General features: G+C 34.4%; 2 protein-coding genes and 1 long non-coding RNA gene across 3 annotated transcripts; 1 reads left to right on the top strand and 2 right to left on the bottom strand.

Annotated features, from left to right (window-relative positions):
* The first annotated feature begins 1518 nt into the window (after nucleotides 1-1518).
* Nucleotides 1519-7790, top strand: LOC146917642 (uncharacterized). The gene is made up of 4 exons (XR_015015797.1): nucleotides 1519-2801; nucleotides 4243-4342; nucleotides 4450-6176; nucleotides 7565-7790. It is a non-coding gene; the product is annotated as an uncharacterized LOC146917642 (long non-coding RNA).
* A 4857-nt stretch (nucleotides 7791-12647) lies between these two features.
* On the bottom strand, nucleotides 12648-13300 carry LOC146917641 (disease resistance protein RPV1-like). The gene has a single exon (XM_085719481.1). It carries the CDS (start codon nucleotides 13232-13234, stop codon nucleotides 12689-12691), a length of 546 nt encoding a protein of 181 aa, XP_085575607.1. The 5' UTR covers nucleotides 13235-13300; the 3' UTR covers nucleotides 12648-12688.
* Nucleotides 13301-13571: 271 nt separating this feature from the next.
* On the bottom strand, nucleotides 13572-17337 carry KPL (kokopelli). Its single transcript, XM_085721903.1, has 3 exons — nucleotides 17236-17337; nucleotides 16710-16787; nucleotides 13572-15842 (listed from the first exon to the last, which is right to left on the bottom strand). The coding sequence occupies exons 1-3, from the start codon at nucleotides 17335-17337 to the stop codon at nucleotides 13704-13706; spliced, it is 2319 nt and encodes a 772-aa protein (XP_085578029.1). The 3' UTR covers nucleotides 13572-13703.
* Nucleotides 17338-17955: the final 618 nt, after the last annotated feature.

Genomic DNA, 17955 nt, shown 5'->3' with positions numbered 1-17955 from the left:
ATCATCAAGGTTTGATTTTATTGTTGTAGCCATTCAAGAATCAAAAGATGTGAAAACCTTGAAGATTGAGAAGTTACAAAGTTCACTGGAAGTTCATGAATTGATGGTGTATGAAAGAAGCAGTGAAAGATAATTTCAACAAGACTTGCAAGTTCAAACTATCAAGAAAGATGATTATGATAGGAACAACTTCAAGAAAGGGAAGAATAACAATAAGGGGGGAAACTGGTCTAAAGGCAAGAACAAAGGATCTGATAAAAGTGAATCTTCAAATGAAGGAAATTCTCATCAAAACAAGAAGAAATGTTTTGATAAGAAGAAGATTCAATGCTTCAAATGTGAGAAGTTTGGACACTTTGCTTCTGAATGTTGGTATGGTAAAGGAAAGCAAGCAAATAATGACGAAGAACAAGCTAAAATTGCAGAAGACGATTCAGGCTCTGATTATTGTTGATGGTTACAACAACTAATACTAAGAGCTGCAATTTAGAAAGTTGGTTCTTAGATACTGGTTGTTTTAATCACATGACTGGAAATAAGATTTGGTTAAGGTAAGTTGATCCTAGAAGGAACACAAAGGTAAAGCTTGTTGATCATATTACTTTAGCTACAGAAGGAATGGGGAAGATTGCTATTGAAGGAAAGAATGGAAAGATATCAATAATTGAAGATGTTCTTTATGTCCCTGGTATGTAGTGCAATCTACTTAGTGTTAGTCAACTCATTCAGAAAGGTTATTCAGTTATTATGAAGGATAACTCCTTGAAGTTATTTGATAAAAATCAAAGGTTAGTTTTGAAAACTCCTCTTGCAAAGAATAGGACATTTCATACTAACATGAAAGCTGTGAAATTGGACTGCTTATCTACTATATTGAAAGATGAAGATAGCTGGTTATGGAATTATAGGTTTGGTCATCTTAATTTTAGAGGTCTTAATCAATTAGTTGATAAAGAAAAGATTCTTGGTGTACCTAAAATTGAGATACCTAGTACAATTTGTGATACTTGCTTGATATGCAAACAACCTAGAAATGCATTATGTTCTAGTACATCACATAGATCAAAGGAGCTACTGAATGTTGTGTATTCAGAAGTGTGCGGTCCTTTAGAGGTTCCTTCACTAGGGGGTAACAAGTATTTCATTAGTTTTGTTGATGAGTTAAGCAGGAAAATCTGTTAAGAACTGATGGAGGTGGTGAGTATACTTCAAAGGTGTTTGAGAAATTTTATGAAAACAATGGCATTGTGCATGAAGTAACTGCTCCATATACTCCACAACATAATGGTTTGGCTGAAAGAAGAAATAGAAGTCTGCTTGACATGACCAGAAGTATGGTCAAGAAGAAGAAGATGCCTAATACATTTTGGGGAGAAACTGTAAGAACTGCAGCATACATCTTGAACAGATGTCCCACTAAGAAACTTGATCAAATTCCTGAAGAGATTTGGTTAGGAAGCAAGCAGTCTGCTAAGCACTTAAGAGTTTTTGGTTCCTTATGTTACAAACATATTGTAATATCCCGCGTAATTTTAAATAAATTGTCGTATCAGTACATGTCAGAACGAAAATAATTTTCAAAGGATTAATTACTTATTGAGAAAATCGACAATATTTGGTAAGTTTCTCGTATTACTATTCCAACGGACATGAGAAATTAAGTGGTTACGAATTAGCGGAGGATAATTGTGTCTTTTCCCTTGAAGGGCAATTTGGTAATTTGGGACATAAGATTTTTTTTTAGAAATTGGGTTATTTTTCTCCCACTTTCTCCAAGCTTCTAAAACATTCCAAAAACATTTTTTTCCTTCATTTTTTTTCCTTCCTCTCTCTCGTCCTTATCATCCTTCCTTCTCTCCATTGCTTCTTCCACTCAATCCTCACTAAAATCCACATGAAAACACATGTAATTGATCACTAGAACAAGTATATGACACAAGCAAGCCATGGATTTCCTCTTCTCCCTCCATCAGCTGAATCATACCTTTATCCCCAAATTCCATGTTTCCTATTCAATTCAGATTGTTTGAGCTGCTTGTGAGCTTTGAGCTTGAGGGTGCTGTTGTGGGTTCACATGGTGTTAAGTCATGTACATGTAAGCTTGTTGATCTTTGGTGTTTTGATTTGGTACTTAGAAGCTTCAAATGGGGATTTCTTCCTGCGTGATAGAAGTGTAGCTATGCATGTTGAAGAAGCAAAAGCCAAGTTAGAACCAAGAATCAAAGACTGAGGTATGAATTGCTAAGTTGTTGGGACATGTTCTGGTTTTGATTCGTATCTTTTGCTGTGTAGTTTGGAATTGAATTATTATTGCAGTTTTGGATTCTCCTTTCAATTCCCTTCAGTTTAGACATAAATTTCATATGATTTGGATTAAAAATGAACTCAGAAAACACGTTTGAACTTTGGAAAAGCCTGCTGAAAGTCACTTACGGGTTTTGACATAATTTTGCGGAATAAGTTGAATTGCGAAGTTAAGTTGGTGGAATCGCTCCAGAATTGAATATTTATTTCTTGATAGACTTAGTAAGTGTTTGGATTGAAGTTTGAGTCGAAATTGGGACGTTCATAAGTCATAAGCTGCAAATAAGCCGTTTTGGGAAATCTGTCAGGAAAGTGATTCTGTGAAATTGAAGCAATGGCAGAAGTGATGAGATTATGGATAAGTTGATGTTTGAGTTAAAAAGCCGAAAGCAGAACAATAAGCTATGGATAAGATGTTTTTGAAAAAAAAGTGCTTATGGAGCATGGCATGACCTTTGTTGATGCTTGAGCTGATTGAAGTGGCCAAAGATGTATTGGTGAGTTCCTTTAGTTAGAAAACCCACCTTTGGGTAGTAAATTATACCACTAAATTGCTAATGTGTGATTATGAGTTATTAGAATAAATTGACATAATTATAGTTTGACTGTTATGCCTTATGAATGGTACATTTGAAACGGAATAAATATGAGATAGTAGAATGATTATTTATGAATTAGATATTCTTATTAATGTAATCTAAAATATCTTTTATGTTAATAAGTATGTTTATGCTAGTATAAATGTTGGAGGGAAATTCTATCAAGACAATTGATGTATAAAATTATAGAAATGATTTGAAAGAAAATTTGAAATGCAGCTTGTGAGTAATATGCTCACAGTGAATTATTGAAAATCGCAAAGAAATGGAAATGAGAAGAAAAATTGAAATGAGTAACATGCTCAAAGAAAAGAAAGAAAGAGAAAAAAATAATAATAAAAGAAAATATGAAAAATCCGTTTGCTACAACGAGAGATAATGTAGCCTATGACGTACGGGTCATAGTAAACCGTTTGCTACAACGAGAGATAATGTAGCCTATGACGTACGGGTCATAGTAAACCGTTTGCTACAACGAGAGATAATGTAGCCTATGACGTACGGGTCATAGTAAACCGTTTGCTACAACGAGAGATAATGTAGCCTATGACGTACGGGTCATAGTAATCCGTTTGCTACAACGAGAGGTAATGTAGCCTATGACGTACGGGTCATAGTAAACCGTTTGCTACAACGAGAGGTAATGTAGCCTATGACGTACGGGTCATAGTAATCCGTTTGCTACAACGAGAGATAATGTAGCCTATGAGGTACGGCTCATAGTAACGAATGAAATGTATAATCAATGATATAAAATTTAAAGTCAAGAATTATTCGAATAATATTTGAAATAGAACAAAAAAAATAAAATTATGGAACCAAGGAAAAATTCTAAGGACCCTCCAACATAAATACACGTATTAATATGAGAGTTATGTATAGAATGAATTAGCCACGAAGAAATATTTCATGGAAATTTTGCCAATAGTTGGAAATGAGGAAATTTAGTTATGGAACTCTGGCTTAGTTAGCCGAGACTAGTTGATATTAGAAAAGAATCAGTGACATACCCAGATATGTTTGTTAAAGTATAAGTTATACCAGGGTATGACATATTGAAGATATATGTTTATGATTACTATTATGATTATGGTGATTATGTTTATGATTAAAGTTATGAGTATGACTATATTTATTGTATAATCAAAATAATATTTCTGACAGCGATTTTAGTTAACCCTGATCGCTCAGTTATGCATAATGAAATTGTATAAACCCGAAATGGGTTAAGTTTAGAAACAGATGGCGATCCTAGGTTCCCCGAGATTGCCTACGACCTAGGATAGATGGAACTCACTGAGACATCTTGTCTCACCCCAATCCCTTTTATTTATTTCAGATATACAAGTTATTATACGACAGGATGGTTCTTGACAAAGAAGCAGAAGTAGCTGGACCATATAAAGTATACGTCAATGGTACTATTTCTGAGTTAACAGGTGATAAATTCTATGAATTTTTTTCAGAGAGTTTTTATTTATTGTAATTTTAATGTACCTGACGCCAAGTTTAACACTCATGCTAGATATCCTACGTAATTTTCTAGTAGGGGTGTTTCAATTTGGTATCAGAGCAGGTCGATTCAGATCGTGCCTTGGGTCAATGGAATTCAATAAGATGTAGTGTGACTATTGGATTCCAGATATTTATTCCAAATGTCATGTCTGGCTGAGCCTGATCAACTCAGACTAGTATATGACAGTTAGAACAAATGTCTGAGAGATGAATGAAACCTTAATAGAAGACGCAGTATAAGGAGTATGATGTAAGGTGTGAAGAAATAAATCAGAGTGGCGCAGCGGAAGCGTAGTGGCTGGTACCTATACAGTTTAAATTAGTCAGTAAGAAAAAAAAAATCAGTTTGTATCAGACGTATGTTGGAATCTAAAGTTGAAAGTTGGAGAAATTATTTGTGCTTATTAACAAGTAAATTCTTAAATTTCGAGGACGAAATTTCTTTAAGGGGGGTAGATTGTAATATCCCGCGTAATTTTAAATAAATTGTCGTATCAGTACATGTCAGAACGAAAATAATTTTCAAAGGATTAATTACTTATTGAGAAAATCGACAATATTTGGTAAGTTTCTCGTATTACTATTCCAACGGACATGAGAAATTAAGTGGTTACGAATTAGCGGAGGATAATTGTGTCTTTTCCCTTGAAGGGCAATTTGGTAATTTGGGACATAAGATTTTTTTTTAGAAATTGGGTTATTTTTCTCCCACTTTCTCCAAGCTTCTAAAACATTCCAAAAACATTTTTTTCCTTCATTTTTTTTCCTTCCTCTCTCTCGTCCTTATCATCCTTCCTTCTCTCCATTGCTTCTTCCACTCAATCCTCACTAAAATCCACATGAAAACACATGTAATTGATCACTAGAACAAGTATATGACACAAGCAAGCCATGGATTTCCTCTTCTCCCTCCATCAGCTGAATCATACCTTTATCCCCAAATTCCATGTTTCCTATTCAATTCAGATTGTTTGAGCTGCTTGTGAGCTTTGAGCTTGAGGGTGCTGTTGTGGGTTCACAAGGAACAAATGATGGTGTTAAGTCATGTACATGTAAGCTTGTTGATCTTTGGTGTTTTGATTTGGTACTTAGAAGCTTCAAATGGGGATTTCTTCCTGCGTGATAGAAGTGTAGCTATGCATGTTGAAGAAGCAAAAGCCAAGTTAGAACCAAGAATCAAAGACTGAGGTATGAATTGCTAAGTTGTTGGGACATGTTCTGGTTTTGATTCGTATCTTTTGCTGTGTAGTTTGGAATTGAATTATTATTGCAGTTTTGGATTCTCCTTTCAATTCCCTTCAGTTTAGACATAAATTTCATATGATTTGGATTAAAAATGAACTCAGAAAACACGTTTGAACTTTGGAAAAGCCTGCTGAAAGTCACTTACGGGTTTTGACATAATTTTGCGGAATAAGTTGAATTGCGAAGTTAAGTTGGTGGAATCGCTCCAGAATTGAATATTTATTTCTTGATAGACTTAGTAAGTGTTTGGATTGAAGTTTGAGTCGAAATTGGGACGTTCATAAGTCATAAGCTGCAAATAAGCCGTTTTGGGAAATCTGTCAGGAAAGTGATTCTGTGAAATTGAAGCAATGGCAGAAGTGATGAGATTATGGATAAGTTGATGTTTGAGTTAAAAAGCCGAAAGCAGAACAATAAGCTATGGATAAGATGTTTTTGAAAAAAAAGTGCTTATGGAGCATGGCATGACCTTTGTTGATGCTTGAGCTGATTGAAGTGGCCAAAGATGTATTGGTGAGTTCCTTTAGTTAGAAAACCCACCTTTGGGTAGTAAATTATACCACTAAATTGCTAATGTGTGATTATGAGTTATTAGAATAAATTGACATAATTATAGTTTGACTGTTATGCCTTATGAATGGTACATTTGAAACGGAATAAATATGAGATAGTAGAATGATTATTTATGAATTAGATATTCTTATTAATGTAATCTAAAATATCTTTTATGTTAATAAGTATGTTTATGCTAGTATAAATGTTGGAGGGAAATTCTATCAAGACAATTGATGTATAAAATTATAGAAATGATTTGAAAGAAAATTTGAAATGCAGCTTGTGAGTAATATGCTCACAGTGAATTATTGAAAATCGCAAAGAAATGGAAATGAGAAGAAAAATTGAAATGAGTAACATGCTCAAAGAAAAGAAAGAAAGAGAAAAAAATAATAATAAAAGAAAATATGAAAAATCCGTTTGCTACAACGAGAGATAATGTAGCCTATGACGTACGGGTCATAGTAAACCGTTTGCTACAACGAGAGATAATGTAGCCTATGACGTACGGGTCATAGTAAACCGTTTGCTACAACGAGAGATAATGTAGCCTATGACGTACGGGTCATAGTAATCCGTTTGCTACAACGAGAGATAATGTAGCCTATGACGTACGGGTCATAGTAAACCGTTTGCTACAACGAGAGGTAATGTAGCCTATGACGTACGGGTCATAGTAATCCGTTTGCTACAACGAGAGATAATGTAGCCTATGAGGTACGGCTCATAGTAACGAATGAAATGTATAATCAATGATATAAAATTTAAAGTCAAGAATTATTCGAATAATATTTGAAATAGAACAAAAAAAATAAAATTATGGAACCAAGGAAAAATTCTAAGGACCCTCCAACATAAATACACGTATTAATATGAGAGTTATGTATAGAATGAATTAGCCACGAAGAAATATTTCATGGAAATTTTGCCAATAGTTGGAAATGAGGAAATTTAGTTATGGAACTCTGGCTTAGTTAGCCGAGACTAGTTGATATTAGAAAAGAATCAGTGACATACCCAGATATGTTTGTTAAAGTATAAGTTATACCAGGGTATGACATATTGAAGATATATGTTTATGATTACTATTATGATTATGGTGATTATGTTTATGATTAAAGTTATGAGTATGACTATATTTATTGTATAATCAAAATAATATTTCTGACAGCGATTTTAGTTAACCCTGATCGCTCAGTTATGCATAATGAAATTGTATAAACCCGAAATGGGTTAAGTTTAGAAACAGATGGCGATCCTAGGTTCCCCGAGATTGCCTACGACCTAGGATAGATGGAACTCACTGAGACATCTTGTCTCACCCCAATCCCTTTTATTTATTTCAGATATACAAGTTATTATACGACAGGATGGTTCTTGACAAAGAAGCAGAAGTAGCTGGACCATATAAAGTATACGTCAATGGTACTATTTCTGAGTTAACAGGTGATAAATTCTATGAATTTTTTTCAGAGAGTTTTTATTTATTGTAATTTTAATGTACCCGACGCCAAGTTTAACACTCATGCTAGATATCCTACGTAATTTTCTAGTAGGGGTGTTTCACATATCTCTGATGCAAAGAGAAGAAAGTTGGGGGGACAAGAATGAACCTATGATTTTGGTTGGATATCATGAAACAAGTGCATATAAACTATATCATCCACTGAATCATTCAATAGTGATCAGTAGAGATGTTAAAGTCTGTGAAAATGAAGCTTGAGATTGGAACAAGAAAGAGAAGAGTTCTAATCTGACTATTCCTACAACCATTAAAGAAGAGGAACAAGTTGAACAAGTTCAAATAGATAATGAAGTTCAAGATGAAGTACATGTTGAAGAGAATCAAGCCACTAGAACTTTAAGGAGACAAAGATTTGTTTCCACAAGGCTAGCTAGACATGAAATTACTCCTGATAATCAAGTTGATGAGGAAGGAGAATTTGTTCACTTTGCATTACTAGCAGACTCAGAACCAATCAACTATGAAATAGCAAGAATGAAGAAGTGTGGAAGAATGCTATGATTGAAGAACTGAATGCAATCAACAGAAACAATACTTGGGAACTGACTAAGTTACCTGCTAGCAAGAAGGCCATTGATGTGAAATGGATTTTCAAATTGAAACTGAAGCCAAATGGTGAAGTAACCGAACACAAAGCTAGATTAGTGGCAAGGGGATTCATGCAGAAGGCTGGTATGGATTACTTTGAACTATATGCTCCAGTAGCAAGGCTAGAGACTATGAGACTGATAATTGCCATAGCCTGTGGAAGAAACTGACCAATGTATCATCTAGATGTGAATTCTGCTTTCTTAGATGGTCCAATAGATGAAGTAGTGTATGTAACACAACCACCAGGTTTCAAGATCAAAGGGAAGGAGGATATGGTGTATAGATTACATAAAGCCCTCTATGGATTGAAACAAGCACCAAGAGCTTGGAACAAGAGAATTGACAGTTTCCTTGTGCAACAAGATTTTGTAAAATGCAAGTCTGAATATGGTGTCTATGTGATGAAAGGAATAAAAGGTAATCAATTACACATATGTCTATATGTTGATGACTTAATAGTAACCGGTAGTTATGTGAATGAGATAGAAGCATTCAAATGTCAATTGATGATTGAGTTTGAGATGACAGATTTAGGGTATCTGACAAATTTCCTGGGCATGGAATTCACTGAAGTTACAGAAGGATTGGTGATGCATCAAATGAAGTATGCATCTGATATATTGAAGAGGTTCAATATGATGAGCTGCAATCCATCATCATCACCTGTTGAGACAAATATTAAACTAGTGATGAAGAAGAAGAATTAATGGATCCTACATTGTTTAAGCAAATTGTGGGATCACTAAGATATCTATGCAATAGTAGACCTGATATTGCATATGCAGTTGGTATAATTAGCAGGTTCATGAGTGAATGAAGAGCATCTTATCTGCTAGTAGCCAAAAGAGTGATGAGATACATCAAAGGAACACTAGAGTGATGAGATACATCAAAGATACATATGCAGTTGTTTTGATTTGTTACAAGTTTCCTAGAATATAGCTTATATTTGTTAGGGTGGTTACTTAACTTGTACTTCAAGTAACCTAGCATACACTTGTATATAAGCTACTCCTCATGTATAGTTTCAAATATTATCAATAACACAAGTTTATACTTCAATTCTAATCATTCTTTCATTCTTCTATTCTCTCTAATCCAACAAAAACTCAAAACCTGAAAACCCTAACTTGTTGATCAAGTAGATTTGCTGCCTTAACAAATTGCTCTTGCAAGTACTGCTTACACATAGAGGAATTTACACATTGTCATTTCAATTCTTCTTGGAGATTACTGCATGGACTCAATTAGAGTGTGGGAATATAGTAGATTAGTTTGTGTTTTTTAGGTTGATGGGTGGATTTAGTCCCACTTTGGATAGTTAGGATTCTTGAGAAGAGTTTATAAAGAGGAGCCACTCCTCACCATACAAGACGGTTTATAAGGATGAGTTAGGCCTCGATTTTTGTGATAGATACAAACAATATTTCAGTGTCACTCTTCTTGGATGGGGGGATAAGAGTTTTTCTTTTCTTGCAAGGGTGTACTAGTGGTGTAATAACAAAGTTCTATTGTAATTTCTCTTTTGTAACCACTACTCTCTTTTATTGATTTTTGCAATTATGTTTTTATTCATTATCTTCTCCATTTCTATTTTCGTGTTTAAGTTCATTATGAGTTAAACCACTTTTGTGGTTGAAGAATGATTAAGTGATAAATATGTTTGCAAGTAAAGTTTATTACAACCTTTAAACTTCTTTTAAAGAGACTATTTTAATGCTAATCTTTAAAAGTAAAACTTACCTACTCTTACCTTATTTCCACGTTCCTAATTGAGTAATGTTATTGCATTAAAATACTATGATTTAACCCCAGACGGTGTGTCTTCCCATGCTTAATATTGATGGCTGAGATGGAAAACTCCTAAGGCCACCAGATTGCCAAGAAGTTAGTTCAGAGCACTGTTGGGTTACAAGGGGAACTAGGGAGAATGCCCACATAAAGGGCGGAACAAGCGCATAAGCGAGAGAGAACCACACTCTTACCTAAAACCTTAAGACAATGAGTTTATGAGTCCTCTCACTTATAAAATGCTTCACCTCCACTTTTCTAACCGATGTGGGGTCATATAACTCACACTTGCACACAACACAATAGAGATAGGGAAGATCAAGAGAGAGATAAAGGAAAGGAGAAGATCCAATTTAGATAGTGATAGGTTCACTCTTTTTTCTTTCTTTAAGATCTTGTTCTCAACGGGATTGGACCATTTGTCTATTATAGTTTGTTACAAGGTTGTCAAAATCGGGATTTTGATTCAGGTCGAAAGAGAAGATCAAAATCCACAATCGTAAAATCTCAACCAAATGATTTTACTCAACTATTTTGTAGAATCGATATAAGAAATTGTAAAATCGCAATCAAAATTGATGGATTTTACAAAAAAAAAAATACTAAATATATGTTTTTTTTTTGGTACAAATATACTAAATATATGTTATAAATGGTATATAGTCATAAATGACTTAGTTTATAAGAAATCGTAAAATCGCAATTAGATAGATTTTGCCTATTTTAAGATTCTACTATGGGTGAAGAAAGTCGCAAAAGTTCAAACCAATGGTCATGCTCCATGGTCCAAAAGTTCAAACCAATATACTCAAACTTTTCACTACTTATAAACACTTTGTTTTTCTTAATCCCACCTATGTGAAACTTCTTAATTTCCAATAATTTCAACTGTTTGTTGGCTTGAGCCGTCCATTAGAAGATTGTAGAAGAAATTTTAGGAGATATATTAATTTTTTGAGGAATGCTAGGGTCACACCCTCTAACACTCTCTTTGGACACACTCTCATCTATTGGAGCCAACTCATCACTTATTTCTTACTTTTTTACTGGTAACCGATTCTTCAAGTGGAAAGAGAAATCACTAAACAATTCACAACAACCACCACATCACCACTTCCTCCACTCTTTCTGCTCCCTCTCCTTTCCTCCTCCGACAACAAACAAATCCTACTCCACCACCTCATCATGTTGTTCGTCTCTCCTTCTTCCTCCAACATAGCCTTCGTTTTCAAAAAACTATCGTTTCAAGCATCGTCAATCTCTCTCCCTTCACGACAACGCTCCAAACTTCCGATCCGTAAAATCACCGGCGGCGATTACAGTTATATTCATCAGTACATACATAGAGCATCTGAACTATTTCTACAACCAAGGTTTTACTGGGAGAAAATAAGCTACCTCCCTTCACTAATTCACGCTTTCAAACCCATATCCCTGCTTTAACATGTTCCATTTTTATTAAAATTAAAATAAATCAAATTAAACTATATATTCCATTTGATACAAACTCTTTCCATACCAGCAAAATTATCAATTCACTTTTAAAGATTCGCCCAATTTGTTCGATTTTCCCTTTCATTCCTGGAAAAAAAAAGTCCTTTTCTATATGATGTTATACCAATTGGAAATTGAAACTACAATTGTTAGGATTTATAAATGATGGGTGAAGAAATTACATAAAAGCATTGAAGGGAGGGGCGAGAGAGGCGAACATGGAGAAGAAGAGGAAAGAAAAAGAGAAGAAAAAGGAATGGAATTCCAGAATGAAACACATGTATGAGTGAATTTCTCTCTCCAATTTTTGTCTTGAACTGGTTTCTCTCTCCTCACTTGGAGAACCGGTTACAAGTGAAAAAAGAAAAAATAAGTGATGAGGTGGCTCCAATAGATGAGAGTGTGTCCAAAGAGAGTGTTAGAGGGTGTGACCCTAGCATTCCTCTAATTTTTTTTGAAAGAATATATTAATTATTAATACCCTGATTTTGGTTATGTTAAAAATATGGTTTTATAACATATTCCTCTCTTGTAACAAATACAGAAAAAATATAATACGACCATATCAGTTTAACATTGTTCACATGTCTCTCTATTTTGTAACAAAAAAAAAAAACATGTCTCTCTATTTATAGGAGAGAGAAGTGACTAATTCATTATTTTTGACAGAAGTGACTTTTCATGTATATCACAAAGTGGACACTAGGGCCTGTTTGAAATAGTTTTTGTTTTTAGTTTTTGAAACATACAAGTCTTCTTCTCACAATAGTTATCCTTTTACCTGTTTTAGTTTTTTAGTCCCAAAACTAAAAAATTTAAAACAGTTTACAAAACTGTAATTTTAAAAATAGTTTAGCAAACAAGTTTTTAATTTTTAAGTTTTTGAAAACTAAAAAAGAGTTTTTGAGAAGTGTTTCAAACAAGCTCTAATTCTGGAATTTTTCATGAAATGTACCTCAAAAGTTTCAACCTATTTGCATTTATTTGAAAATTTGAATTGATTTCTCAACAACAAAATTCAAGCCAAATAACTAGAATAAAATTGTAATATAATTAACCCAAAACTATATCAATATATGAAGAATGACTTGAAAGAAAAGATAGCTATTAAGGAATAGATATATTGATACCCATTTTTAAAATGCCATCCTGATAAATTTGCTGCTCTTGAAAGTGCACTTCTCCATTTACTTATTTTTTCTTTACTAATCTTGAGATTTTCTTCATGCTTAGCCATTGACCTTGCAAAACTTTCCCTTTGATGCCTTACATTTGAAGGATCAACATAGAAGAAAACTATACGAACCAATTGTCCCTTTTCTTCCTTGCACTCCATGATCTTGACAAGTTCATCAAGACACCAAGTTGAGGATGCATAATTTTCTGAGAAAACAATGATAGCAATCCTAGATTCATCAATTGCTTGGAGAAGATCTGTTGAAATCTCTTCTCCTTTCTTAAGTTTGATGTCATCTTTGAAAGTGTTGATTCCCTTTTGGCACAAGGTCTTATAAAGATTTCCTGTGAAACCGTAACGAGTGTCATCGCCGTAGAAACTCACAAACACATCATAAGTCCAACCATGGTTGAAGGAATTTGAGGAAGAATTTTTCATTGTCTTATATACCAAAGCTATATATGCTTTCAAAGATAAGAAGAATGTGAAGAATGAAATGATACAATAAATTGCCATAAGAACGAGGAAGCTATACATAGCATAACCAATCTTGTCATGTACACTTTGGTTTATTAAAACTATTGAAATTATCAAAATGGAATATAAAATAAAAGTCAATGACAAAGAAAGCTCGATAATATTGATGTTGGTGGCAGGCATGTCATGTAACTTTGGCTTGATTAATTTTTTTATGCACAAAAAGACATGCTTGTTTATATTATATAAAATAAATGAATAGATTATATTCAACAAATGCATAGTATAGCGAAGCATATGCTACCAAAATGAATAGCTTTTTTAATTTCTCATTCTTTCTCTTTAAGGAATATCCTTCATATGACAGTGCACAAACAATATCAAGGATCACCATGTGTACACAAATTCAAATGTTCACACAAATTCAGACCTAGTACTTGATAGATTTTTGGGGTACAAACCCCGTTTTTTTAACCCGGCCTTTGTTTTTCAACTTCACTCCTTTGCGTCGTCTAAGGGTTTGCCACCAATGCAGCTTCTTTTGCCTATGTCCATGCATGGAAGGCTTTGGTTTCTTGGAATGCCGGACGTGTCGCAATAGTCCTTCCACAAGTCTGTGAAACTGACCGACCTGGTTTCCTCGAGGCATGACTTTTGTAATAGCCCCTCTCCTTGTCTTAACATTTTGATTTGTTATCATCAAATGCTTGTTTTTGTGATGGAAAACATTCTGCACGTTATTCCACATTGAATTTCTAGGACCTTCATAAGAATGAATTCCACCATTATCATTATCATGATGGTGATGGTGATGGTGATGATGGTGGTGAAAGATTAGTCCCAACTTATTTTTTAGTCTCTTTAGGCCTCCAACTGTTTTGTTAGGATTTCCTTTACTGTGATATCCATAAGATTTAAAACTTCCAACTCTATGTGAAGGGCCATTTTCCTTATTGAGATATGAATCACTACTCTCTTCCGAGCTGCCTTCATATGAGGCCTCAACTATCCTTCCTGATTTGGAACCTTGTGTCCCAACTGACAAGGAGGAATCCTCAGATTCACTACTAACATCGGCACTGTCTTGCTGAGAAGTCCATTGAGAAGAAGAGTCAGAGTTTGAGCTTGATTCTGCTGGTTCATGTTGCGGTTGAAGCCTGGATGAATCTTTGGTTTTACAAGGTTCAACATGACCAGTCTTATGAGTTCCTCTCCGGTCCAAAACCGGCCGGTCTCTATGTTGACGGGAATTCACCTTTATGTCACTAGATCTCTGGTCCAATAGAGTTGGTTTTATTACCATCTGATGGGGCGGTGGCTTTTCTCTCCTGGCAATAGAGGGTTTGGATTTTGCTAACTTCTGTGCATGGGAAGATTCAGAATTCCTTTCCTTATAATTCTTATCAGGGTTAGACCAACTTGCTACTGAAGATTTTCGGACCAAACTTTCCCTATTTGTTTGAGAAATAAACATGGAAGGCTTCTTAGTAAGATCATGTTGATTCAAAGGAACCCTTAAACCTCGAATACACTCACTAGCTTGATTCCCCAAGTTGGTATCACCACTAACTAACCTTTTCAATGACTTAACTCTATCTATCGTTGCCATGTTTTGTACTGAAGGTTGAATCCTAGGACCACTTCTCAATTCTTCTCTTGATACCATCGGTGTATTAATATGCTTTAGCGTATCTACGTCTTTTGCATTAGTATGAAGCCCACAATTCTTATATGCTGCGTGACTCTGACGTAATGATTCATTTCGAGCTAAAAATGGTTTCTCAACAGCATTTTCTGGAATCAAATTTTCACCTTTAGAACTCGAATCACATGTGTGCTGATTCATTAACCTATGTTCTTCCGAGATAGATCTTTTAGAACTCAACTGACTTCTAGCAGCACTGTCTTTTCTTTGTAGTTTCGGACTTCCCGAATTAGCTACTTTGTGCAAAGGATCATGGACTGCACTGTTCTTACTGGAATCGGCCAACTTTGAACAAAGTTTAAAAGCCAAAATGCGAGATTCAATTCTTTTGATTGCATTAACCAAATCATCAGAGAAATCGCCCTTTTGTTCTAGACATTCGGCAAATCTTGCAGCACTAGAAGTGCATTCAGCTTCACGAATATTGCTCAGCAACGGCATATTGTTTTCTTTATTGCATTCACCAGCTTTCGTGTCTAACATTTGCAATGATTCTTCTACATGGTCACCAAAACCATATAAACCATTCACATTATTATGCTGTTGTTCGTAATGATTACTTTCTATTATTGGTGAAATACCCTCAACCAATAGATTTTGTTCCTTCACTAAATTACGATGCATCATACCATTCTGATCACCTAAACTTCCTAGTGTTTTATTTGTCGTTCCTCCGGAATCAGTGACGCTAAAATTTGACAACTCTTTTTTACATAGTAATTCATGTTGAGGCTGTTCATCCTTCTGTACAGCCATTTCACTACGAGTTTGATATTTTTCCGAGGTTTGAAAAATGTTGGCTACCACTGCAGACTTCGACTGAGGCGTGGTCACAAGCTTTTCTTGTTCAATGGATGTCTTGACCTGTTAAATCAGCATGTAAGAATATAAATCACTTAACAGAAGTTATATTTTCATTCCTCCCTAAAAGTCAGGTGAGTGCTAAAAGTAAAAGCATTGTTGTTTGTTCCTATACAATTGGATTTTATTGGTGTCTTAAGTAGAAAAATTTAAATTGAAACGAAACCAGTAAAATTTAAAATAAAATAAAAATATTGTTAAGTCAAAAGTTGTATTACTCATACGGTAATTTTTAGGCCACCCTGCAGTTAGAGAATCCCAACCTAAATTGTCTTAGATCAGACGACTTGCATTTCAATGTTGCATGTTGGCTAAGATTTACCAAAGTTGGAACATAATCCGTCCAATAAAAAACCGAACAGTCTAGATTCTTAACTGCAGAAAAGTCTTGATTTCTAAATTGAACTTAAATCAAACAAAATTTGGCGGCTTCCCTATAGTTGGAGAATCACAAATTCTCCCTAGTCAAGCAACATGTGTTTCCTTAGATCAGACGACTCATATTTCGACTCAGATTTACCAAACTTGAAATCTAATTCGTCCAATCAAAAATTAAAAGGTAAACGGTACTTTCAGCCTTGCCATTTGGGCGAATTTTGGTTTACCACACACCACAGGTGCCACAAAGATATAAAAGATAATCTTTGATGAATTGCAAGGTTGAAATCTAAAAATTTACGGTGGCGGAAGTACATTTAACCCAAAATTAAACAATCTAAGTTGCTTAATTGTGTCAAATTCATGATTTCTCAATTGAACAAAATCCAAATCAAATTTGAAGATGATTTTACACCATCCTCATAAAAAACCCTAAATAGAACAAAAATGGAAAAGAATCATTGTAGAATGATGAAAAGTAAGAAGCAAAACCTTTAAATGAGTCTCGAACACAATTTCAACAGCAACATCAAGTAAACTTTTCAATAAAACTCTAGCTCTCTCAACCACCTACAAGAAACAAAAACAAAAAACACGAATCACATTCATGAAAAAAGCCAATGACAATTAACTTTAACTTAAACAAGAATTTACAATAAAAAAATAGCATTTACTACGAAGCACCGTCACATACACGAAACAAACAATGGTAGTATCAGAAAATAACATAATTGAATGTAATCACATGTGTCGGTGTCCTGGTACACATAGACAGATGTTCAACACTCTAACACCGGACACCAAACACACTTTTGATCAAAAGTGTCGGTGCCACAGAGAGCATGCTATGAAACACTGAAAAACATTAACACCAGTAATAATTTGACAAAATGACAAAATTGAATGTAATCCTATATGTTGATGTCAGACAAAGATTTGTCGTCAAATATCAAACACGAACACGTCTTTGATCAGAAGTGTCAGTACTACAGAAAATATGAATAATGAAAACACTAACATTTTCTGAATTTGAATCTTTCAAAGCGATACTATTATCTTCAAGAAGTCTATACAAGAGTCTAATTGCACATAGATTCTCATGCGCTTCTACGAACTCCATCGAAATTCACCACACGTAAGTGTTGTCGTTTTTGATTTGGAAATCAAGGTTAATATCAAAATGTGAATCAATTGTAACACTAGATGCATAAGGATTAAGAATTTGTTGATGAAATATGAAAATAGTTAGATTAGAGAAGAAAAAGAAGAAGAAACGAAAACCGTAAAAACGCGCGTAATGTAACAGTTAGAAACGTTGTAACGGTTCGTTACGGTTGTATATAGGGTTTTTTTTAGGAAATGGCTATAATGCCCTTGCCGAAGTGAAGAAAAGGGTCCGTAACATAAGGGTAGAAGTATGATACATTGCGATAGCCTATATTTACTGTTCCTATTTGCGTCTAAGTTAATTTAATCCGTTTTGAAATTTTAAACCAATTAGAAAAAAATCACATTAAAGAAAAACAAATCGTAAATGTATGCGATATATGTGATGATGGTGTGAACGGTAATGATGTTGTAATTTCATGATTGCAATCGCAAAAGATGATAAAGGATGTTATGACTATTGTATTATTTCATTTTTTCTAATTTATTGATTAAAATGAATATTCTCACCCTTATGTTGTGTTGTGTATCTTGGTGTTTGTACTCTTGGGGTACAGATAGATACTCAGCA

This window comes from Medicago sativa, chromosome 6 (assembly GCF_051527215.1).
Source record: "Medicago sativa cultivar Bolivia chromosome 6, Bolivia_mono, whole genome shotgun sequence".
NCBI classification, from domain to species: domain Eukaryota; kingdom Viridiplantae; phylum Streptophyta; class Magnoliopsida; order Fabales; family Fabaceae; genus Medicago; species Medicago sativa.
The sequence above is the reverse complement of the archived record's forward strand: the minus strand, read 5'-3'. Positions and strand labels throughout refer to the sequence as shown.